General features: G+C 40.8%; 1 protein-coding gene and 1 pseudogene across 2 annotated transcripts in view; both read right to left on the bottom strand.

Annotated features, from left to right (window-relative positions):
* Positions 1-10,800: 10,800 nt before the first annotated feature.
* Positions 10,801-12,517, bottom strand: LOC106917793 (tripartite motif-containing protein 16-like; annotated as a pseudogene).
* Positions 12,518-13,495: 978 nt separating this feature from the next.
* The window catches only part of col18a1a (collagen type XVIII alpha 1 chain a), a 71,707-nt gene continuing 60,062 nt past the window's right edge, over positions 13,496-25,140 (bottom strand). For both annotated transcript variants that reach the window (XM_088003207.1, XM_088003203.1), the window contains 26 exons: positions 24,996-25,040; positions 24,755-24,886; positions 23,720-23,791; positions 23,470-23,496; positions 22,861-22,959; positions 22,090-22,125; positions 21,832-21,921; positions 21,606-21,641; positions 21,288-21,347; positions 21,128-21,205; positions 21,005-21,040; positions 20,871-20,924; positions 20,724-20,795; positions 20,096-20,170; positions 19,972-20,002; positions 19,721-19,774; positions 19,607-19,641; positions 19,385-19,516; positions 18,640-18,799; positions 17,592-17,656; positions 17,356-17,484; positions 17,224-17,256; positions 16,963-17,145; positions 15,823-16,020; positions 15,080-15,195; positions 13,496-14,983 (listed from right to left, as the gene is read on the bottom strand). In XM_088003207.1, the coding sequence (XP_087859333.1) occupies positions 14,773-14,983; positions 15,080-15,195; positions 15,823-16,020; positions 16,963-17,145; positions 17,224-17,256; positions 17,356-17,484; positions 17,592-17,656; positions 18,640-18,799; positions 19,385-19,516; positions 19,607-19,641; positions 19,721-19,774; positions 19,972-20,002; positions 20,096-20,170; positions 20,724-20,795; positions 20,871-20,924; positions 21,005-21,040; positions 21,128-21,205; positions 21,288-21,347; positions 21,606-21,641; positions 21,832-21,921; positions 22,090-22,125; positions 22,861-22,959; positions 23,470-23,496; positions 23,720-23,791; positions 24,755-24,886; positions 24,996-25,040 (2,259 nt within the window). In that variant the 3' untranslated portion in view covers positions 13,496-14,772. The remainder of the gene's footprint in view (positions 14,984-15,079; positions 15,196-15,822; positions 16,021-16,962; positions 17,146-17,223; positions 17,257-17,355; positions 17,485-17,591; positions 17,657-18,639; positions 18,800-19,384; positions 19,517-19,606; positions 19,642-19,720; positions 19,775-19,971; positions 20,003-20,095; positions 20,171-20,723; positions 20,796-20,870; positions 20,925-21,004; positions 21,041-21,127; positions 21,206-21,287; positions 21,348-21,605; positions 21,642-21,831; positions 21,922-22,089; positions 22,126-22,860; positions 22,960-23,469; positions 23,497-23,719; positions 23,792-24,754; positions 24,887-24,995; positions 25,041-25,140) is intronic.

Here is a 25,140-nt window from a genome sequence, read left to right as displayed (position 1 = left end):
TCTTATTTTGAAGTCTGTTTATGCAGCAATCTTGTTTCCTCTCCTCAGTTTCTCCACCCGCTTTATGTTGCAATGTTAGGTATTAAAATGGTTGAAGTTAGTGCTTTAGCATTAGCTTAAGCTAAATACCATGTTGGTATAGCTCTTTAGCCTTAGCAGAACTAATGTTTATCAATGGTTTTAGAGTTAGCTTAACTAACTTTTAGCCAGTCAATAGGGTGAAATAAAAAGAAGGAAATTAAATATTTTCATAATCACTGTTTTTGTGCTCGGGACAGCAACTTTAAACCTCACTGTAATGGCAGCTGCTTCTGCTACAAGAGGAACAGTCCCAACAATGATTGACCCCTCAACTGATGTGTCAGTCATCAACCCATGTGACTATTTAACACAGTAAATAGTCCTGGCTGTGTCTGAATCAGCGCGTCGCCGATCCGTTCACCCTCTCAGACAACAGGTTTGCTCTCTGCAAGAGCTGTCACTGGCTTCCCACTTGCTCAAATGGAGAATGAGAAAAGTGCAGAAATCAGAATGGGAGAGCGAGGAGCTGACGTTCATCACTCGAGTGCCGAGGCTTAGCCTAAGAGGCTTGAATAATCAGTATGCTAAGCTGTCAGGGCGTGCGCTCACACCTACCACACGCTTACCAACTCCTGGGCGCTTTTTAATCAAAAAAACGCCAAGAGGCAGCCGACAGCGCCGAGAGATGAGCTTTAGAATATCTGTTACACTTTTCACTGACATTAACAAACATAAGCCGCAGAGACGCCTGTTTTTTTTCGGTTTCCTCTACTGTCTTGTTTCATGTGCTTACTTCGTTAAATACTGTTCAGTTCCTGTGGTTAAATGTTTAAAACAAATGTACTTCCTGCATGCAGAACTCCTGCATTGGCCTGCAGAACCTCATTGTGGACTCAGAAGGCTCCATTCATCATTTGAGCTGAGTCATCTCAGAGAAACAGTGGCAATAATGGATAAATAATCGCGCTGCATTCACACACGGTGACGTAGCTGCACCCTGTCCGAGCTGGGGGCATTCAGAGGTCAAACCTGTGTGGAAAGGAGAGCTACCACTCGTTTTCAACTCGCTGCAGGACATGACCTTCCGTTTAAAGTCAGTGACAATCTACAGATGATTCCAAACTCATCTCTGAATACTTATACAAAAACAAGGCGTTGTGTCGCTCCACTATCAGCAGATTAGAGTTTCCTTGTCGTCTCTGCTGGAACTTTAAATCCGAATGACGTTATCTGTTCAGATCGAAACGGGAGCACTGAATCCAACTCTGCGTGTAAACTGCAGGAAGCTTCCTCACTGCTTATCAAATGTTAAACATCTGCGGATCTGATGCGATGCCAAGTTAACCTCTTCCTCATGATGGATCTGCTTAGTATTTAGTCTTCAGACAGATGACTACCCAACTCATGGTAACTGTCACTCTACAATCTGCACCGTTAGCTCACTAGTGAAAGAAATACTTTCACGAGGATATTTTTATTATTTATTTTTTTATTTCATTACAATCGAAAAAACTGTATCTGATTTAAAGAGAATAACTAAAAGATAAAAATGGTTTAACTTCAATTTGCTTGGCTAATTTCACTATTTTCTGTAAATTGAAAAATCAATATTTCACCTGTATACAATAATCAAACATGAAATAATTGATTTGTTTCCCATGAAGAGATGGGGTTGTACAGTTTACCAATGTATTTCTTTTAGCACATGCAAAAATGAGCTAACGGTAATGATCGTGCAGTGACGGCAACCTTCTTAACTTTACGTAGTTGAATACAAGCTACCATTAGCACTGCAGCAAAGAACAATCAGTTTTAGCTTTATTTCTGTGTAAAAGCAAATACTATATCTTGAAATCATCCCTGCTCATTAAAAAATAATAGTTGAAGCTTCAAGGAGGAAGGAATGCCTCTCCTTCCCGTCTTCCCTTTCAGTTGATGGGTCAGCCGTTCTCCAACAGAGCAACGCTGTAAACCTAAAAAACAATCCTTCCCGACAATAATTCATACCAGAAACCAAGGACCGGCGGTGCGAGGCATTACTGAAATTGAACGCGGCACCTTCTAAAAGTCGAAGCCATCCAGGAGAATTATGGTTGGTGAAATCTGAGGACCGTCCTGTCGACGAGGAGCAACAGAGTGATGTAATTTAAGCTTGTGAAGGTTTCAGAGATCAATCAGAAAAGATGGAGGGTAAATGGAGGCAGAAGCAAACTTGTGCAGTAGCTCCAGCCTTCCCTGCTGCTTCCTCAGCACCACTCTGGGTGGTGAGGGATGGTCATGAACAGGCGGCCCCCTCTAACCCGTCTGCTATTTTTATACCCGCTAATACAGGGGTGGAAGGAACCAGCTTAACCAGTGAAGTGACGAGAAAATATTGTCGTTGGCCTCGACTTCACAGCCAGTAAAACCAATCGTGCGAACATGTTGAGGAAAGCTGAGGCAGAATTAGCTTTGTGTTATTTTATAATCAACTTGGAGCTCCAATAGTGTAACCCTGGACACCCTGCAGCCTGTGTTTTCATCACAGTCCATCAAGTTTATTTGTATGGCACGTTTCAGCAACAGGACGGTTCAAAGTGCTACGAGTTCAAGTGTTTACATCATAAAAACACAAACAATGAACAACTGAACATTACATTTTTCCAAGTGCCGTCATTACTGACCAAAATGTTGGTCAATGTTTCATTTATTATCATGTGAAAGCATCTTTTAACAGCTGAGGTCCAGATTTAAAGGAAATCAGGCTGTTTTACAATTTTCCAGAAGTTTGTTTCAGATTTTTGCTGTAAATCTATAATAACGTTTAATATCTATTTTAATAATGTGTACAAATGCAAGGTTACAAAGAGTCTGCAAATGCAGTTTCTGATGAGGAATCACATTACAGGTGCAGATATAATCGATTCTATAAAGAAATGCTGTTGCTTGTCCTGGAAATCCTGAATCACTTCAAAATGCTCTATTGATTTTAAAATACATTTACGTTATGCGTCTCTGCCACTCCTATTTACGAGTATATAGCATTATGCTAGTGTCCTCAGCCATGATTCTGATATTTTTATTTAGGAAAAAGCAGGGCAGCTGAGCTAACCTACTACTGGTAACTTAAGCTACAGAATTTTATGCACAAACCTATTTTTTTAAATAGAAACCGATGGAACCTTACAGAATGAATATATATATATATGTATATTTGCTTACCGTGAGCCCCGTTTCCTGCAGAGCCGTGGCTCTGCAGGAAACGGGGCTCACGGTTTGCTGTGGGCGTTTGCTAATAGTCCAGCTACGTCACATAAGGGCAGAGCTCTGAAGACACGTCTTTGACTTAATCCAGCTTCCCTCAGTGTTACTAAAGTAAACCTGCTCGCTGTAATTTAAATACACAAGATGGAGATTCAACTGGAGCTTCATGAGGCTCAGATTACATCATAAAATGTCAAAAATAAAAGGAATTTCAGCCAAAGAATGGTATACGGAAAATAAAGTATTGGTTTAATCTAAAATTTCCAAGAATTTATTACTCCAACATGTTTTAAAATTTACATTGACTCACTTTGAGCATCTCATGTTTCGCTCATTTACAGTGACAAGTGGTCAGTTTTCCAGCTTATCGGCTGAACCTCAGTCTGAGAGGAAAACCTTGTATACAGTTAAAATAACTTTATACATAACATTTATATTAATGTTTAAAAATATTTTTGCATTAATTTAGATTTTCTCGATTTACATTTAATTTTAAATTAAATAAATACCTAAAATCTAATGTTACAATATATTACACTGTAATCATAGTTTTCATTTATTTCATATTTTAATCATGAAAAATGAGTAGTCTAACTTTATTTAAATATAAATATTTTCGTGTAATTACAAGTAAAATTTAAATATCAAATATATAAATGTATTTAAATAAATTGCCAGAAATTTGAAAAGGTGATTTTTAATGTTCTGAAATTGTTATAATGTATAATAATAAGCATAAAATTAAAAGTGGGTGAGTGAATGTAACAAGTGTAATAAAATTAAAAATGGCAAAAATCTTACTTTTTCATTCATTAATTTGTCTGCAGGAATTTGAAGCAGCTTTTTTTTAGTCTTTGCTGTAAGGTCCAATTTTCAGATTTGATAAAGTGGCTTTAAAATCTCTTGGCTGGCAGTATTGATGTCTAAAGCACTTCAGTATAATCACACACACGGTCTCTCTCTCTCTCTCTCTCTCTCGCGCACACAGCGAGCACTTCCCCTTCCTGGTGGAGTGCAGGATGTGCTGCTGAAGAACTAAGCAGTTTTTCTCCTCCCTGCTGCTGCCAGGAATGCTTTATGAGCCGCGTTAATATCGGCGATCCGCTGCCAGAAGGATTGCCTGATTCAATCAAGCGTCTCACTGCCTTGTAAAGTCATTACGCTTTGTGCAACGTCATTCGTTCTGGAGCCGACCAACAGCCCCGTGTTTTATCCCGCCGTTTGGAAGTGGCCGCAGCTTCTCCAGGAACGGTAAATAACCAGGAGAAACAGAACCTTTTCCTACTCAATCGCTGCTCCAGGCTGAAAGTTGGAAAATCTCTGGGAATGTGCATGTGAGGAAGTTTATATCGGAATATCAAAGGGAGGAGGGAAAGCACTGTGACCTCACTGACGGCATCTCCTGGAACTGTGTCACTTTACCGAAGGGAAAACTTGGACTGTGCTTCCGGAGAAGGCAAAGGTGACATGGAATATTTTTAGACAAATAGTGTAAGAACTCCCAAAGAAGAAAAGCAATCAAGCGCTGAAGGTTGGAGAAGCAGAGACTTACCTGTCAGGGTGGTGGTTGGTGGGACGGAGAAGTGAGGAGAGTCAAAGGGTCCCGGGGTGGTTCGGGTGGATGGGGGTCCCGGTTCGGGCTGGAAGCAGGACTGGAGGGTGGTCCAGGTCAGGGGAGGAAGGATGGAGTGACAGGGAGCAGGGGGGAGAAAAATAAACGCCGCTTGGCTCTCCCTCCCTCTCTCCGTTCCTTCCTCTCTTTAACTCTCCTTCCGACACACACACTCACACACACTCGCTCAGAGGCAGAACGCTGAAGTCACTCAGATAAAAGCCAGAGAAAGACTCTTTACATTTACAAGCTCAGCTACAGGAGCAGGGGGAGGGTGCACAGAGCTGCCCCTCCCAACCTGCTGCAGCCGGCCAATGGGTGGAGGCAGACGGGAGACGAATCAGCCAATCACAGCAGGGACAGCCAGCCTCAGCGCAGTCGCTCATATCCAGCTGGAACAATTAGAAAGTAAACAGAAACATGGAAAGCTGCTGGTCTGAAGGAAGGCGAACGCTGGATGGTTTAGTTCTTTATTTACAGCCTGTAACTGAGAGATCACCGGTTTCTCTCCAAGATGAAGCAAGTAGAGGAGCCACTATACCACGAACGCTTCTGCTTTCCCTTAACATAGAAAGTACTCCTAGATCAGCTCCTCTTTCTCTTTGTGTCTGGTCTCTGTTTTCTCAAACTCCCAGTCGGTAGTGGCAGATGAGAAAGAAGGAAGGAGAGAAAGAAGGAAGGGACAAAGATGGCAAGGAAGGAAGAAATGGACAAAGACAGGAAGAAAGGAAAGAGTGAAACTATGAAAGGAGGGACATAGGAAGGAAAGTATAAAGAAGGGGTGATGACAGGAAGGAAGATGGACAGGACTAAGACATGATGATCGGAAGGAAAGAAGAGACAAGGATAAGAGAAGGACGGACACAAGGATTAACAGGAAGGAAGACGGAAGGGGCTAAGATGGGAAGAAAGAAAAGGTTCAAGATAGGAAGGAAGGAAAAAGGCACAAAAAGAAAATAAAAGCAAGGTAAGAAGGAAGGAAGAGGCAATGATGGGAAGGACGAATGGAAGGGACTAAAGTAAGGAAAATGAGGGGTGAGGCGAGGATAAGAAGAAAGGGAAGCAGGAAGTAACTACAACAGGAAGAAGGAAGGACGGATGCAGGGGCTGGGTGTTGGACTGGCCAATCAAAGTGCAGTTGAGGTCAGAAAGCTCCAACATGGAACCAGATCTCCAGTGGAAGGAAAATCTGTTGGATTGACTGATTTCTTTAACAAACAGAAAACGGAATCAGTTTCCTTTAAAGCTGCTTTACCATAGATAACCATCAATTTCTCATGATCACTGAAACTGATCATGAAAATAAATAAATCTCTCCAGCCATGTCTTCATTCAGGGCCTCTTAATATTTTAAAGGTGCCGACTAGACTCCACTATGGAAAAGTCAAAGTAATATTGTTCTTATGTGGTTGCAGGTCTGTTTGTTTGTTTGTTTGTTTTTTCTAATTTCTGGATTGATAATTTGGAAGGGAAATTAATTTCCCAGTAGTTGTGGACAGTAGCATCCACAGCGCAGAGAGTAAGAGGAGGCCCAGACTCCAAAGCAGCGCTGCCATTTAGAACGGCACAGTTTACCGAACAGAACCGATACGAGGCCCGTCTGTGTGTCAGCGGGAGAGGAACAGACATAAAAAATTCATTAGAGGATGGAAGGAGATGTCACATCGAATATGTAGCCGACTGCACTGATGACCGGGAGCAGTCAGCTGTGTGAGGACGATGGAGCAGCTTTAAACGCCATCCTGCAGACCAGCCAGCCAGGAGAGAGAGGAAGATGCAAACATGCTGGAGATACTCATCTGATTTAGAGGTGGTGATAAAGTGGCTTTAGCATTTCTTTTATTAGATAAAAACACTTAAATGGCAGAAGATTCACACAGAGGGTTAAAGACAATGAGCTGTGTTACATATGTGATTAAATGTCAGTTAGCTGTGGTCTTTAACATCTCCAACTGGAAATATTAGGATGTAATCAGAAGTAGCACACTTTAAAATGCAGTAAAGTAAAGATGAGACACTTATTGATACAGCAGCTTATTTAAAGCAAAAATTTAACAATTAGTGAAATTGTATGATAAATTTCACCTGAACCTTCAGACAGGACGGAAATGGTAGTTGGAGGAATACGGGCATTGGTTAAATTCAGATCAAACAAAAAGTTTAAAGGAAATTAAAAACCTGCAATAATCTGGAATCAAAAACGCTTCCGTGTTTGCATTTTAGTTTTCTTTTATTTGTTTTCAGATTTTCTTATTGTTAGAATGACCTCATGTTCTTTCGTAAGCTAAGGATAGAAAAGTCACAACAAACTATCTGATTTTTACCTGGTTGTCAGGTTAAGTTGTTGACATCAGTGAACACTTCTACTAATCTGCTGATGCACTAATAGTGGAGCTAATTTTTTTAGAGCTCTTTATTTGTTCCAGATAAATTTTAGGTGCTAACTTACTTGACTGTTTCGAAAACTTTCAATTGAAGAAAGTTCAACATCTGTGTTGAAGTTTTGGTGATCAACTGTTGGTCCTTTAGCAGTATTTTGCAAGCACAACAATAATGTAAGCATAAGTATTACAGTATCCTGATAACTCAGGTTATCCATTTCCTTCAGCATCACTGCTGCATCCGAAGTGCACAAAGAAACGTTATCACAGATCCTTTCCCCCAGGAGTTTGCTTCTACCAAACTCAGCAACTGTTTGCATCTTTTCTGTTTACAGTTTTTCTATTTCTTGTAGTCTGTTTTTGTTTTCTATGCACAAATATAAACGTCTTGAACATGTTTTTAAATTTCCTGCTGAGTTGCACATACCTTTTGATCTGAATGTTATTTTAAATAAAATAACATGTTTCTATTTATCTTTAACTTTATTTATATGAAAAAAGACAAAGTAAAACCAGAAAAAAGTAAAACAAATTATCATGCCTGTTGACATGTAATTTTACATTATTTCTTCGAAAAGGATCCGGTAGAAGATACGAGATCTTCCTGCCCCTTCGTACTCATCAACCTACAAACATTTAAGTATCCTCACACCAGATAAACTCTTACATTGTTTCCACATTGAATGACACTTAAACCTCACACACTCATCTTTAAGTGTAGAATTATTTGGACATCAAAAATAACATGCTATACAACATATTTCCCAATAAGATCCTTTTTAAACTGTTTCTTAAGATGCTGATATACCTGAATCTGCACACTGTAGGACAATAAAATATATTTCTATTATTAAATAAGTTTTCCCAAATAATTCAACATATTTCCTGACATTGTAAACTTGGTGGTTGTTTTTGCTCTAATTCCCAGAGTATTAGCTGTAATAGTTACATTAAATACATTAGAAGCTCAAAGAACAAAGAAGCTTTGTGGGTTTAGTTAAACTTGGGTTGGTTGGGTGTCAGTGAGTCAGAACCACTGAGTAAATACAGCTTACAGATCTGACAACTGCAGCGTTGTGTCTCCGCCTTGAGTGTAATTAAAGGGGCCCAATACGTGGTTGTCGCGTGGTCGTATCATTACCCTCACTGCGTCGTTTCACAGTACTTAGCTATTACTGAGCCTCCACTGAACACAGCCGTCCTCAGAGTGTGATCCCACTCTGCAGCTGTGGGTCAGCGCTCGCTCCCACTCTAACCTCCGTCAGTCATGGGGACTTTAATAAATAACATGCCATTCAGGGAGTCCGGATCTCTTCCCTGAGCGTTACTCAGGCGAGGACAGCGAGGAGTTTAGCAGGAAGTTATGATGTTGGTTTATTTTCCTGTCCGTCTGCGGGGACACTGAGCCCTCCAGTCAATTAGTATAAGCCTTCTAACCATTCGAAGCTGGAAATCTGAACATGCAGATTGGATAAAACTGAGTGGGAAGTGACAGCTTGTCCTGATTATTTTTAGGTTGTCCTGCTACTTATCATGCAACGGGCTAATGGGTATATGTGAGACTGGATCCGTAAAACGATGCCTTCAGGCTCCAAATGTTTAATCCAATCATTTTATGGCGTTTTAATTTTTTTATTGACTGATGGGCACAGATCCTAAAGTTTTTATCTTCCATGAAGTGGTCATAAACAAACTGATGTCTGTCTGGGGCCGATGCAAGTAAGACTAAGAAAATTAATTGTTTATTTATATAGCGCCAAGTCACAGCAATCTGTCTAAAAAATAAAATAATTCAATCATGCATGCATTCCAATCAATCCCAGTTATCAAACAACATAGTAGGCTAAATTATTGATTCAAAGAAGTTTAAAATGTTTCTGGAATCCCAGCAGATTGCATCCAGTCATGAGCAGGTAGCGTAGCGTCGTTGACTTTATAGCAATCCCTCATAGCGAGCATGCATGGAGCGACAGTGGACAGGAAAAACTCCCCTTTAACAGTACCAGAACCAGTACCGGTTCTGGTACTGACCCCGGTTCAGAACCAGAACCGGGCTCAGTACCATTGGCCATCTACCACGACCGACTGGAGGTTTGAGAAGAAACAGAAGAACTGATGTAGGATAATTTTCGACTTTCATTAAAGTAAAAAGTTAATAGTAGAGGAGCAGTTAGTTGATGGCAGCATTATGCCAGCCGATGCCCTCCGACAGGAAGCAATAACAGCCAATTAGGATGGCTAATTGTCTGAAACTCACTACGCTTATTTGGATAGAAAATAACAGAAAGCAAAAATGTAACAGTTAAAATAATGCAAATAAAGTTTGTCCTCCAGTAGTCTAATCGTTTGGCAGCATAACTACAGAAGTAATAACCTAAGCCAGTCTAACAATCAGCTTCATCAAAGAGCAAAGTTTTCAGCCTGGTCTTCAAAGTGATCAGGGTGACTGCCTCATGGACTAAAATTGGGATCTGGTTCCAGATAACTAAAGGATCTGCCTCCTATTCTACGTTTTCAAATTCTAGGAACCAGCAGTAAACCTGCAGTCTGATGGCGAAGCGCTCTGGTAGGAACATATGGACCAATCAGATCTCTGGCATATGATGAAGCTTCATTATTAAGAGCTTTATTTGTGAGAAGGATGATCTTAAATTTTATTCTGGATTTAACTGGGAGCCAGAGAAGGGAAGCTGAAGTAGAAGAAGTACGATCTGTGTTTTTAATTTTCATCAGACCTCTCCTTGCAGCATTTGGGTCAGCTGAAGGTATTTGTGAATTTTCTGATAAGGGTTTACTGTAATCCAGCCTTGAGTAACAAATGCATGGGGTAGTTTTCAGCAATACTCCTGGACAAAATATTTATAAGTTTGACAATATTTTGATGAAATCCTGGAAAACTGTTTTGATATATGATTTAAATGACATATCTTGGTCAAAAATGCCATCTTTACATCATTATTTACTGACAGGTAATTGACATACCAGTTTATTTTTCAGAGTTTGGTTCAAAAACAACTTCTGTCTTGTCAGAATTAAAAGGAAGAAAGTTTGTCAACCAAACTGATTGGAAAACATGAAGATTCCCAGCATCTTAATGGTAATTCACTTTAACTCAGATCAGATTGTTGCTCCTTATGTCCCTGGATGCATTAGGTGTGTTTGAGATGCTTCTGCACTTCAGATGACAAAACTCACAATTTATTGTAATAGTGAAGATAAAATGTTCAAGAGACAAAAATTATTTTTCAGATCCAAATCTAAATAATTTATAAGAAAATAGGATCAGTTCTATATTGACGTTAAACCAGAACAATGTTTATTCAGTTGAAGAAAAAGCAGACCATCAAAACACATCAACACAAATATTTAAGCAATATTTTTAGAACCCAGAGAAGTTCAGATTTTTAAGTGGAAACAATGAAACATCAGTGATGTCCATTACGACAGCTGGAACACAGACACCTACATTTAAACCAGAGAAATAAAGAGAAGAACAGGAGAGACATGAGACCAACAGACCCTGATCAAAGTCAGAGAGAAAATCTATTTGGGTTTACAAAACTCTGCAGAGGATCCTGAACTAACATAAACTCCAGCCAGCAGAGGCTGAGTGAATCTGGTCTGGACTCTGGATCAGAGTCATTGTTTCAGAGACTCTGTAGAAGGACAGAATACCTGCTCCGTGATCCAGGTACACTCCGACTCTGGAGGAAACTGGGCCCGAGATGGAGGTCCGGATTTCATTATGAATAAATGTATTACTGTTTTGTTCACAATCCAAAGCCCAAGATTTATCGTCACTTCCAAATAAACATTCATCTCGTCCTGTTCTGTTGATATTCTTGTAAGTGACTGCTACATGAACCCATGACCCGGTCCTCTCCACCGCCCAGTAACATCGTCCAGTCAGACTCTCTCTACTCAGAACCTGAGGCCAAACAGTGAATCTGTCTGGGTGGCTGGGATAAGACTGAGGTTGACCAATCCTTGTCACCTTCCTGTTCCCCTCTGATAGTACCAGCTGTCTGAATGCTGTATTTGGATCCAGAGTGATTTCACATGAATATTGTAAGAATCCAGCTCTGCTCTTTGGTTCTGGTTCTGACAGTAGAACATCCACCTAAGTGACCATCAGTGAGATGGTTCTCCATGAGTCTCTCAGGACGTCCTGTAGTTTGTCTCTGAGCTCTGACACAGCTGCTGTCACGTCCTCAAAGTGTCTCAGAGGACGGATGTTGATGCTGGATGAGTGTGTGGCTGTAATGTCCTCAAAGTGCGGTGGAAGGACCTCTAAGCTGGATGTGCCTTTAGACTCCCTGGGTGGCAGTGAGGGGTAGTTGAGGAGAAACTGGTTGTGATCCTCTGTGTGTGAGAGCTGCTCCAGCTCAGCGTCTTTCCTCTTCAGCTCAGTGATCTCCTGCTCCAGCTTCTCCTGAACATCTTTGACTCGACTCACTTCAGTTTCCTGCTGGGATCTGATCTGCTGCTTCACCTCAGAGCTTCTTTTCTGGAGGAGACGGATCAGCTCAGTGAAGATCTTCTCACTGTCCTCCACTGTTTTATCAGCAGAGTGATTGATGGCCTCCACCTCCTGTTGAAGCAGCTTCACATCTTTCTCTCTGTCCTGGATTCTCTGCTGGATGTTTCCTCGTCTCTCCTCCAGCTCTCTCTGCCTCTCAGTCCTTTCTGTTGCAGCTGACACTGTGTCATGACCTTTATGTTCATCCAGTAAACAGAAAGCACCGATACACTTCTGATCAGTGCGGCAGAACATCTTCATCACCTCATCATGCTTAGAGCAGATGTTCTCCTGCAGGTTCTTGGACGGCTCCACCAGCTTGTGCTTCTTTAAAGGAGCCACATCATGATGAGGCTGAAGGTGTTTCTCACAGTAAGAGGCCAGACAGACTAAACAGGACTTGATGGCTTTCAGTTTTCTCCCAGTGCAGAAATCATAGGCCACATCTTCATGTCCAGCATAGAAGTGATCAGCAGGAGCAGCTTGGAGTCCAGTCTTTTTCAGCTCCTCCACTAAAGCTGCTAGCATGGTGTTCTTCTGCAGGACAGGCCTTGGTATGAAGGTTTTCCTGCACTGAGGGCAGCTGTGGATCCTCCTCTGATCCTCTTCATCCCAGTGGGATTTAATACAGTTCATGCAGTAGCTGTGTCCACAGGAAGTAGTCACCGGGTCCTTCAGTAGATCCAGACAGATCGGACAGGAGACGGTTTCTCGGTCCAGCTGAACTGCCTGCTGCTCCATTTCTCCTCTCAGTCGCAGTGACTTGGTTTCACTTCCTGAAAACAGAAACGGGGTCGAACTCTGATGTGTGAATCAGTGGAGAGAGGCAGCAGCCAATTAGCTTATCTTCAGCAGATGTTGGCTCTTCTTCCTATTTGAGCAGGAAGAAGAGGAACCCTAAAGTAAAAGTTTAACTGTCTTTACAACAGTGTTCTGTTCAAAACAACTGACAGCAAATCTCTAAGCATGTACATAACACCTGTGTGCAACCTGGTGTGTCTCTGCACTGCTGTGACAGACAACTTCATAAAATGCATGTAGGGGTGAGAGGAGCATGTATACTCTGTCACAACTGCGGTCTGTGGGAGTTTTTGTGGGTTTAGTGAGGGACTCAGACCTGAAACTTCAGAGTCACAGTAAGACGGTTACAAAGTCGGCCTTCTATCACCTGAAAAACACCTTCAGGGTCAAAGGAAGATTCAGAGAAACTCGTCCATGCGTTTATTTTAAGTCACATTGATTAGTGCTATGGTGTTTTCACAGCTGCAGCTGATCCAGAACGCTGCAGCTGGGGTTGTCACTAAAACCAGGAAGATGGAGCACATAACACCAGTTCTAACATTCTTCCACTGCCTCCCTGTAGCTCAGAGAATAGACTTTAAAATACTGCTGTTAGTTTATAAATCACTGAAAGGCTTAGCACCACAATACATTAAAGATCTGCTGCTGTTGTATCAACCTTCCAGGCCCCTCAGGTTCTGGTTCTGCTCTGCATCCCCAAAACCAGAACCAAACATGGAGAAGCAGCATTCAGCTTCTATGCACCACAAATCTGAAACAAACTTTCAGAAAACTGTAAAACAGTCGAAACACTGAGTTTCTTTAAATCAAAGCTAAATCCTGCTTCTTTAGAGTTACCTTTGATTAGATGCAAGATACCAAAATGAACGGTTAAATCTTTCAATACAACTCAAACTTGTCTAAAGAAAAACACAACAGTAATTGAAAAAGTCTTTAATTCAGTGCCTGGGTGAAACAATACAGTCATACAAAAAAAGCATATTCACAGAAACAGTTGAGACATCAGGCGAGGAAAAGTACGAAGCTCTGACCTCAGCATGCTGGTTTGTCTGACAAATATTAGCCAGTTTGCTCTCAAACGTTTCACAGTGTGGTAAAAAGAGCAAAATATTTATCTCAGGATCAACATTTAGTTTAAAAAGAACATTGTCCTCTGGATGAGCAACATGAATGATTTTAATTCAGTTAAATGCACCAGCTTCTGGAAAATATCAGCAGAAAAGCCTGTAGTGGTGGGGTGTGTGATAAGGCACAGTTTCAATCTTTTTTTTTTATGTTGTGTGAAAATAAAATGAGTATTGTTTTCATTTTATAACTTCATTTAAAAATAAATATCTATTTTCTTTTTTTATTTTAAAATAATCCTTATAAATTTGCTGTAATCCACCATTACCCCAAATCCAGTGGTGGGCACACTTCCGCTAATCCGCTAATTCTTTGTTTAGCACTTTAGCATTTTTGCTAACTATTATTTTTAGCGCACATAGCTTCTCCTAAAAATTATTTCTCTGGATAAATCCTAAAGCACCGATTTAGTTGGCTGTTTTGTAAACTTTCACTTGAGTAAGGCTTATAAAAACAAACAAAAAAAATGAAAGAGAAAACAAGATGTGATTTATTAAAGCGATAGTGGTTGTAACTCTGCGGCAGCTTTAGCATTAGTATTTGTTGTGAAAATGTTCCTGTAAACAAAGTGAATTGATTGCGCTTTAGCGGGACTGTTTGAGTGGTGCTTTAGGATTAGCGCAGCTAACATCGTATCTAGCGGTGCCCACCACGGCCCCAATCTATGCTGAAGATGAGAAAATAAAAGTAAAAACTCAACTCCTAAAAGAAATGCTAAAAATTGGAGGATGGATGAAGACAAAAAAAAAAAAAACATAAAAATGAACACAAATAACAAACATGTAATATACAGAATAAAAAAAAAATTGAGAATGATACTTTCTGCACTTAAAAGAAAATATGTGCCACTGCTCTGGAGATAAAGGACCAACAGTTTCCTGCTGGATCCTTTTCTTTAGCGTTTCTGGATGCTGAACGTCCTGGCAGGCAGGAAACCCCTCGGGGGGCAGTTCGTCCTCATGTTTACAAGCTGCGTTAGCATAAAAATTAAAAGGAGGGGGATAAAAATTTACCAGCTGAGTTTACAAAAATTTATTTAGCTAGGGCCCTGAACGCAGAGGATGGATTTATTATTTGGAGGGCGACGTGAAGGCGTTCTCTATGCAGAGGACGATGTAGGAGCCGGAGCAGCTGCTGGGCGTCTGCTGCAGGAGGCGGCCGCTCTGCAGGGACGACGCCAGGCCCGTCACAGCGTGCTCGCCCGCCCGCCACGTTTCACAGTAATGATCCATTTGCCGGTGTCCCTTTTGGCTCGATCCGTGCCAGACCATCTTCTCTGGCCTGGAGGGGGAACAAAAAACAAACAACAACTTTAAATCAGGCGTGGAAACAAACACGGCCACGGATTAAAATCTGGAACGGTTAACAAAGACTCACCATGCACTGTCCCTGAGGATATCTCTGCCGTCAAACGAGTATAACGGTACATTCTCCCTCATTTTGTTGCTGTCCTCACTGAAGATGGACTCCCAGCTGCTGAACAACACTTGGTTCTGAAAGGGGAAGGAAGGAAACGGTCAGACTCATAAAAAGAAATCCATGAACAAAAATTTGATAATTTCAAAGCACCAGATTCAGAAAACAGATGAAAAGCAGCTATTAGAGTAGCGATTGACCTTACTGATGCAGATGTTTTCCAAAAGATACTTTCCTGCTCTTTTTGTTTCCTTTTCAAAGACTTTGACAAAGTTGACCTAGTTATTTATGGTAAACTACATTTGACAGACAGGATTCTCTGTAAGTGTATTTGAGATTTCATAATTTTAAAAAGTCAGAGGTAAAAATAGATCATCACAGCATCTTTTTTGACCTAGTCAGTCAAAATGACTCTAGTACAACCTCTTCTTGGGAAGCTAAAGTGCCTAGCCTTAATGCTACTTGACAGGGTATTGACTAGTGTTTGTAAAGATCCAATCATGGATTGGATCTTTACAATCCATGATTGGATTGTAAATCATGGATTGTAGTAGATGTAGAAACATCTACTTTCCTTGGCGTTAACTTTTGTTGAAGTTTGTTCATTTTATGTTTTACAGCTTTTGTGGCCAGTTCTTGTAAAAATACATTTTAATTTAGATTTGGCTAGATAAGTAAAGGATGTATCTGGTCAGTTGTCTTACCTTCAGGTTCATGATGGGGAATCCGTTCCTGTCCGACCTGCGGACGATGGTGTAGAGGTCTTGAAGCTTGGAGGACAGGAAGGCTCTGAACGTTCCCTTCAGACCAACAGCGCGAGCCTGCTGGAAGCACAGGAAGTCCGCCCCGCGAATCCCTCGCATGTTTCCGGTCTGAGGCGCGTTCAGCGCTACGAGGTGGAGCTGAAAGAGAAGAGAGGCTAGCTTTAGCTTTTTATTTTAAGATGTTTTCTCACATTGTAAATTTATGTGACAAGGTTTGACCAGAGCTGGTTGTCTAGTTAAATTTCTTGGAGAGTTTATATTTGTGATGGTAGGACAGATGAGGAATGTAGATGGTCTACTGGTTGCTATGGAGATGTGGTGATGGTCTTTGCTGAGCATTGGAGACGTATTCACTTCTCTTACCATCTTCTTCGCAGGAAGACGAACCTGGATCTTCGCTTTGTTGGTCAGAGTTTATTATTTAAACTTTCTTTAAAGGGTAACTAAAATCAAAGTCAACTTTGCAGATAAAATGTATAAATTGGTCCCTAAGGTTGCTATCCCTACGTTTCTGTGCATATTTGTGTGACTGTTTAATTTTGCAATGTTAAGCTTAAAACTGTCTCAGTGCTGCCCTCTTTGGTTTAAACAGTGGCTACTGCAGTTGGATTTTCCTACTGGTTCCAATGGTACAGCCCTGCAGTATAAAAAAAGTGTCACTCAGACACCCCCTTGTGGTGAATCAGGAGTTGGTACAGTGAACATGGAGAGCAAAAAAAGTCTCCAATAAGACAGAAAAAAGTCAACATATTTGCCACTAGTCACATTTCAGATAAAAATTTGCCAGAGGGTCTCGCTTAACCCTCTGCGATCGTCCAAACTCTTGGCCACGCCCTTCAGTATCACTTGGCTCCGCCCACTTTGGTGGAATTTTTCCTAATTTGATCAATGGGCTTTGCTGTAGATGTTTAGATCAGTAGATTTTTTTGTAGCCATTTTCTGATTAACATCAAAACAACTCTGAGTGCATTTAGTGGCATGTTCTCTTATCTTTCCCATCTTAAAGAGTGGTTAAGAGAAAAATGGTGTCTGTTTTGTCATGTTTATACTGCAGTGACATGTTTTAATTGTTGTACTCACTCCTGATTCTGATGAGTCAGCAGCTGGCGCCACGGGGGGGCTGGGCTGCCGCAGCGGGGGCTCAACGGGTCGGATAACCGTGCTGCTCTGGGAGTAATGACCCGCTCCGTTGTTGGAGGTCCGTTCTGGGGCGTGGGGGTACACCACCACCGGTGGGGGCTGCACTTCTGCCACCTCGTTGCCCTTTACATGAAAAACAAAGAGACTCGGAGATCAGAAAGAGTTGGGAAACGTCAAACCGAGTTACTCTTCAAAACGCACCAGATCTCCAAAGAAGGTCCTGTAATCTCCGAGCTGAGGAGAAAAACTGCCGGTTAATACTTTACATTAAACTCTTTGAACATTATAATGACACATATTCATGGAAATGAAGCTGGTGGTGTGAAGACGTACGAGGACTTGTCGAAGTCCGTCGCGCACTCTCAGATAGAGGTCTGCTTTGTCCAGGATGTAAATGAGACTTCCCTCCGGCTGCTGCCGGGCCGTCGCAATCATGATGTCATACGACCTCAACACCGTCACCTGGGGAAGTAATAAACCATCTTTAGAGCATAAATAACTGTAAGAATAGGTGCATAGCACATTAGCTGACAGATATAAGGTCATTTAAAATACAGAGGTGCTCGTACCCCAGAGGAGAGGCCGGGGCTTCCAGGTGGGCCTGGCGGACCAGGAGGTCCAGGAACGCTGACAGCTTCAAGTCAAAACACAAACAGAAGTTAGTAAAAAAGGTCTGAAATATTACAAATCTGTACAAAAACTCCCAACCAGTTCCTCCTGGTGTTTTGGCTCTAAAGCAGTTTGGTTTACAGAGGAAAGCTACAAGGAATTAAAGTCCAAATCATTATTCCTCCACTACCGTGTATGTTATTGCTGATATGCTGTACCAGACATTGTTTTGAATTTTGGTGTCATCTGTTTGGACCCATCAGTTTTTAAAATAATACTTACATATTCAATTGCTTTTCATTTTTATTTGATGCTTTCACACCTGATAGTCTGGTAGACTAGACTGGGGATCAACATTTGTTACATTTTTAGCTGCGGTGGTTCTCTGTCTCTCTGCGCCGAGTTAAACGAACCAAACCCTTTGAGCAACCTGTTCCCCTCCTGGCCTGTGGGGGCGCTGCACCAAGAACCACCGAAGGAAGCGACACAAAAACCTCTGAAAAAGATGCAACTTCCTTCCTTACGAATGGGAAACAAAAATGTAATGTCAGATTTTTGTTTTCAGATTTTCAGATTTGTGTCTGTTTTGTGTTTGGCTTAAAACCACAAGCCATTTCTCCTGCTAGCACTTGGCTAATTTATTTTTTTGGGTTGTATTTACCCAGAATGCCCTGCTCTGTAGTCCACTTCCTGCTTTTTGAGCGGTCTCCGGTCCGCTTGGCATTCACATATGTACTCAAACTGTGCCAAAGTTCACTTCTTCCACACCAATATCGCAGTTGGTGTCTTGCAAAAATAGCTTCAATCTTTGTCTTGCTTTCATTACAACACTGCTGCTGTTTAATGTCGCCAGGTTTTTAACTTCAACTATTTAATTTCTTCGTCCAGTTTGTCTCTTGAAACAAACCAGCTCAGGTGATCACATGGCCCAATATTGATGTCTCATGATGGAGGTCTGGTGTTTTTTTTACAGCCTGGCTAAAAACAGGCTCAGAAAAAACTACTTACGATAATTAGGTCTGTATGTTCCAGAAAATGAGGGATTCCCAGGAGGACCTGGAGGACCAGGTGGTCCTGCTGGACCTGGACGGCCATCGTAGCCAACACCTGGTGGTCCAGAAGGTCCTGGTGGCCCAGGAGGCCCAGCTATAGACTCTCCCTTTGGACCCTAACAGGAAAGGGGAAACGGATCATGATTTTTCTTCAAAAGAGATTCTAGTGCTGAAACTAAAACCACTCAGAACAGTGGTAATTTGCTACGAGGGATTATGTTTTTCTCGCTCACATGTTCCTCTTCAGGTTTTATCATTTCACTTAGCTCTTGATTTAGAAAAAGCTAAATGTGCTAAGCATTTTCAAAATTAGCAAAATTGCTAAATGAAAAAGCAGATTAGTAAAAATGTGAGCACCACTGAGTAAACTTTGAGTCTTGAACTTTTTCAATATGAGAAGATTGTTTTTGAAATGTAAAAACGGACAGATGACTCTAACCAGCATCTGCAAACCTTTCCAACTTCCTGGAGCATCTAGCTGAAAACAAGCTAGCATTAGCAATAATTGCAGATTCAGTTTGTTTTAAATCAAGACTGAAAGGTCAGGTCCACATGGTTGACTTTAACATTAGCTTCACGTAATTACCATGTTGGTATTGCATTTATTATTAGCATAGCTAATGTTTATCATTAGCACAGCTAATGTTTTAGCTAGCAGTGGCTATTGAGCGTTGTAAGTGTGTGGCTCTCTGTGAACTCACTGGTAGGCCTGGGTTTCCTGGAGGTCCTGGTGGGCCCACTGGTGCTCCATAACGTGGGTCATAGTATCCACCACCTGGCTCTCCTTTCTCCCCCTTCACTCCTGGATCTCCCTGGTCTCCCTTCAGCTCATTCTGTCGAAGAACATTACGATCTTTTGTCAGTTTACTGCCATCCCAAAATCCGAGAAAACTAAACTGAGGTGACAAGATGAGGCGGGTTACCTTAAATGTGTAGATATCAAAGTTCGACGCAGTTCCTGTGAGGAAGATGAGGAGATACTTTAGTGATGAAGATACTCTGGAAAAGGACTACAGAGATGAATGTTTCAGGATTACCTGGGATCCCAGGAGATCCACGGTCGCCACGCTCTCCTTTTTCTCCTTTTACCACTGCAGCAGAAAACAGCATTTAACAACAAATATAGCTCTGTGAAAACGATGTTTAACGTCTGATCGCCCACTTTTACCTCACCATTACTTTATAGGTTAGAAAGTAGTCTTAAAGTTCCCAGAAAATAACATTTAAAACCCTTGAAACATGCTTGTAAATTATTTAATCTATTAGCATTGTTTTATGGCGCCCGTACCTTGGTAACCCCTTGAGTTTTCATCAAAGCGCTAAAGAATGAACAGAGGAACAGAATCAGTTTGGAGGTAGATGAGTTGCATTAACTTGGCATGGAAAACTAGACGTGGCTCTTTTGGGCTCACATTAAAGCGATCCAGAGAAATGGCTGGGCCTGGAGGTCCGGGTGGTCCTGGGGGTCCTGGTGGGCCGGCAACTCCCTGTAGGAAACGCACGACTTTATGGATTCAGAATGAAACGCTGTTTAGGTAACAGGAACAGTCTGCGTAGCTCTGACAAAAACACGAAGACATGGCTGAACGTTCACATCCAACTTTTCCATCTCATGATGCTGTCGAGTAAAGCTCAATATGTTCCCAGTGGTCGGCGTATTACTGGCAGATTAATTTTCCTAGGCCATGTTTAGATGGTCAAACAACCTTTTACTGCATTATATTTCACTTTGTGGCAGGTAAACCAAGCCCAAAGCTGTTCTGAAAAAGAAAAACCCAGACAGACTCGCAAAGTTCCTCTCCTCCTGCTAGGTGAGGAACTTTGCCTGCTGAATTGTGACGTTGCATTCTGGAGGTTTTTTCAAACGGATCTTTTTTCAGACAGCAAAAAACATTAACTCAAAAAAACAACTTTTTTTTTTTAGTGCTTGTAAGTGGCTGTTTTTAGAAGCAGTTGAGACCCAAAAAATAAGTACAAAAAAGTGCAAAATGTGATTTTTGCTTAATATTTATGCAGTACAGGAAAACAAATCCAACTTACCGGGTAGCCATAACCTGCACCCCCTCCTGGCTCTCCTTTTTCACCCTTGTATCCATTCACACCTGGACGACCCTGGTGGATAAAAATCACTAATCATTTTTCATGCACTTTATAAAGCCTCAGGAACTTTGAAATAAATGTACTTACGGGTCTTCCTGGCATCCCTATTTCACCTTTCAGTCCAGGAGGCCCCTGAGGACCCTGCAACAAGACAAAATAATATAATAAAACATTGAATAAATAATTGCAGACACTTAAAAATCTTGAAAATGCAAACTTACAGAAGGTCCGATAGGTCCTGGCAGTCCTCTGTCTCCCTACAGAAACAAAGTGGAGATGATTAGCATAGCAAATGGGAACAAGAAGGAGCTAATGGGAATAAACAGACGGATGATGAGACTCACCTTGGTGCCTGTTAGGCCTCCCAGATACAAAGGATTTCCATCTGGTCCAGTTATCAAGCCTGGCTCCCCTTTTTCACCCTGAACACACAAAACTGATGATGAAGATGATGGAAATGATTAGCAGCTTGATTACCAGTTGATGTAAATAACAGGAGTTCACCTTCAGGCCATAACCTGGTGAACCAGGGTCACCTCTGTCCCCCTTCGGTCCAGCAGGACCCTGGCAAGCGAATAAAAATATTCAAGTGAGAGATTAGAAATAAACAACCTCAATCATTACAATTAGCCATGCAGGTCAGCCTGGAAACTGTTGAGCAAATCATTGTATTGAGCCTGAAAATATTTTTTGTCATTGTTTAGATGTGGTTAAATGTTCTGCAACTAAAGTCCAAGCATTAAAAATAGTATTTAATGCTATAAATAATGATAGTATAAATAATGAAGAACAAGGGAATCAAATAAGACACTGAAAGCTTACAGGAAATCCAGCTCTACCAGGTAAACCAGCCACTCCCTGAGAAGAACAAGAAACCAGTTAATGTTTCTTCTTAAACATTCGGGGGAAATGCAGAGACCTAATCAACTCATCCTGAAATTTACCAATGCAACATGATGGAAAAATACACAAACTGCCAGCTGAAGTTAAACATTTTACGATTTAGAGGCTGAAATGGGCTGAAGTTTGTAGTTTTATGTGAACTCACGTTGTCAGATGGCTGGTAGATTATTTGTCCTGGTGGACCAGGTGGACCAGGTGGGCCTGGGAGTCCGGTTCCATCTCGACCAGCATCACCCTGTCAAAACAAATTAACCCACCAACTAATGAATGACTATTCCATCTGTTATCACATACAAAACTAAGCTAAATAAACCACAAAAGCAACATAAAACCGTTCTGTATTAATGGTAACAATTTCACATATAGTACCTGGAATTTAGCTAAGATCAAATATGATATTTACCGTCTCTCCTTTGTCACCTCTGTCACCCTTTTGTCCCTGTCAAGATCAGGAGAAACAACATTTTACAGCTTTATAGATCAAAAAAAGCACTGCTCCTTTAAATGCCATGCCCTGATAATTGGGGTATGATATTTGATGCTGACATTATGTGGACCTAATTCCCTTCACAAGCATGTAAATATCTAAGGATATGTTTTAATTTGTTCCTGTTTGTTTCTTTTGTGAAATAAAATTGTTGGGGGGGAAAAGAGAGAACATGAGGAGAAGAAACATGACTGCTGTCTTCACCCACTTCAAAATAAGAGCATGAATATAAAAGTCTAACTAATTGAAGAATTCTTGATCATTGGCCAATGATCTTTATTCAACTGAAAGTTTACAAAACATCCAAGAATTTATCTGGAAAAATTAATTTAAGAGAAGCTAAGTGGGCTAAATGTTTTCAAAGTTGGCCAAAATGCTAATGTGCTAAACAGAAATGTAGCTGTTATTAGCTGATGAAGAATTATTTGCAGTCTATATTTGTCCATTAGCTGAAGCACTTTGACCTTAGAGATGCCTCAAGGTCACTTTCTTGGATTAAATTTGCTTGTTTTGTAATTTTTAAGCAGATGATCCACAGATTTAGAATTTAGTCTGTTATAAATTGATTAAAAACAGACCTAATTGTTGAGCTCTGCATCAGATAACATGATCCATGTATGCAAATCTCGATGATCAGCAGACTCTGATCGAAAGTACAGCTTTCACATAAAGTCCAGTTTTTCTCACCGGCGGTCCTGGGAAGCCATCCAGGCCTGGTAGTCCGTCTCTTCCTGCCAGACCCTGCTCACCCTTTGGACCTTGAATTCCTGGGAAACCAGGTTTACCCTGCAATGGTAGATTTACAGGGAAGGAAAGAAGAAAAACCATCTGAAACCTTTGAACCTTTTGATTGGCTGAGGAAAAAATTTGCCAAATTTTGATAGAATGAGAGAAACTTTGAAAGTTTTTTCCAGTTATCAACTTCAGAACATTAACTAGATTTGTTATAGTAGGACAAAAGTTGGGTTTTATTAAAATGTAAACAAATGAGAACAAAATCCTATTAATGTAAATATTTTTAAGCTGCTCTTATTTTAGACCAACATTGTAAAAGAAGTAAAATATGTTAAATTTACACAAACAATTTTAATTTGTCTGCTTTGGTCTCTGCTATCTGCCAAAAATATTTCACATTTTCCAGACTTTTCAACATTTTTTCCTATTTTTCTTTGCCAATTTTAAAAACTTGGAGATTATCATTTAACATTTTCATGTTTAACCTGAAAACTGACAAACTATGGCAGAAGGCCACCCTTTGGCTCTTCTTTTAACCTTTCATTGTAGCTTGTTACTTACTGGGTGTCCAGGTAAACCAGGAGGTCCCTGAAAATACAACATGTACTTTGGTTATTTAAAAGTATTCACAGCCAAAGTAAGTAATTAACAGTTGCGCTTTGATATTCCTTTTCATTTAATTAAATTAAGCTTATTTTAAAATTTTTAATAAACATTTCTACCCTAACGGATCAAAGATGCATTTAGGGCTGATTTAGTTTAAACGTAATTCAATCCATATTTTATTAGACTTCTGGAGTAATTAAGGTACCTGTATCCCTTCTGGTCCTCTGACACCAGGAAGTCCATTAGTGAAAATCCCACTGGAGTCCTCCATGTCATCCTGAAGAACAAGAGAAACGGCTTTAGGGCAAAGTAACACATTCATTATGAAGTGTGTTAATCTGCTCGTATTGCTGCTAGTTAGCCCAATTATGTTGTTGCATCAGGAATCAGGCGTTTCCAATGTACCACTCTTGCTTCTGTTTCCCTATCAGTGTTAAAACAAAAGCTGTGCAGCTTGATTAAGAAAAGTATGCTATACTTGGTTTTCGCTGGACTTTTGTTGCGAAATCGAGAAATTTCAGCCCAGCTTCCTGTTTGATGGCTCACAGAAAATTGACTGAATCTGAACTGAACTGGCATAACTCATAACTTCAGTGGTTTATGCTGTACTCTCAATTTTCTGCACCTCACATTGAAGATTTTTGATAGTGTAGACCTTTTTATAGGCAGGGCTATTACAGAAAAGGCAGGAATTACCGTAGCGACCATGCATTTTAATCATGGACTTGTTTCTCATACCATAACCCTCCTTTCCCCATAAGTTTGTTTGCCAGTGCTGGGCACAGCTAGTTAGAACAGCTAGCTCTACTAATGGTAAATCTATACACCAACAAGGTATTTTGCGGAAGCTAATGCTAAGCATTAACTTCAATTCAAACTAGTTCAGCCCTTGGATAGACTACAACCCTTGAGCAGCAATTTCATTTCGACCTTATAGTTTACGTGTTCTATGTTCTCCTTAGACATTGGTTATATTTTTTCTCTGTTTTTGATTTTGTTCCTGAATGTTTCTTATTTGAAATAAAGTTAGGAAGAACATCAACAGAAGTAAAGTTTAGAATTTATCAGGAAAAAATTAATTTAGGGGAAGTTAACTGTGCCAAACATTTTCAAGGTTAGCTAAAGCGCTAAAAAATAGACCTGCTACATCAGCGAATTAGTGGAAGTCTGTCCACCACGGCATACTACTTTGTTTAAGCATGTCTGCTTGTTAATTTCTTTGCATGTTAATTGAACTCACAAATCCAACCCGATGACCTGGTCCTGGAGGCCCAGGAGGTCCAGGAGGACCAACTGGTCCCATGGGTCCTGGCAGGCCAGCCAGTCCAGGCTCTCCTGCAGGTCCCGGTAAACCAGGTTCTCCTAGAGATCCCTGTGGAGGAGAAACATGGGTCTCAAAAACTCACTTTTTTCACTTTTCTTGGTAATTTTGCAATAAACTTTTCACCTTTAAGTTAAAATTAAAAATAGTGATGTCACACCTTTTGTCCGATTGCTCCTGGGAGTCCAAGATCGCCTGAATCCCCCTAAGGACGTAACAAAGGAAAAAAACATTTTTTTCACAGCAAAATTAAAACTTGAATCTTTTATTCACCTCATTAGGTTTTTTGAGGGTTTTTTTAAAAA

This window comes from Poecilia mexicana, unplaced genomic scaffold (genome assembly GCF_051168715.1).
Source record: "Poecilia mexicana isolate PSO_F unplaced genomic scaffold, ASM5116871v1 scaffold_2, whole genome shotgun sequence".
Classification (NCBI taxonomy): Eukaryota; Metazoa; Chordata; class Actinopteri; order Cyprinodontiformes; family Poeciliidae; genus Poecilia; species Poecilia mexicana.
This window is presented reverse-complemented; position numbering and strand designations above follow the sequence as displayed.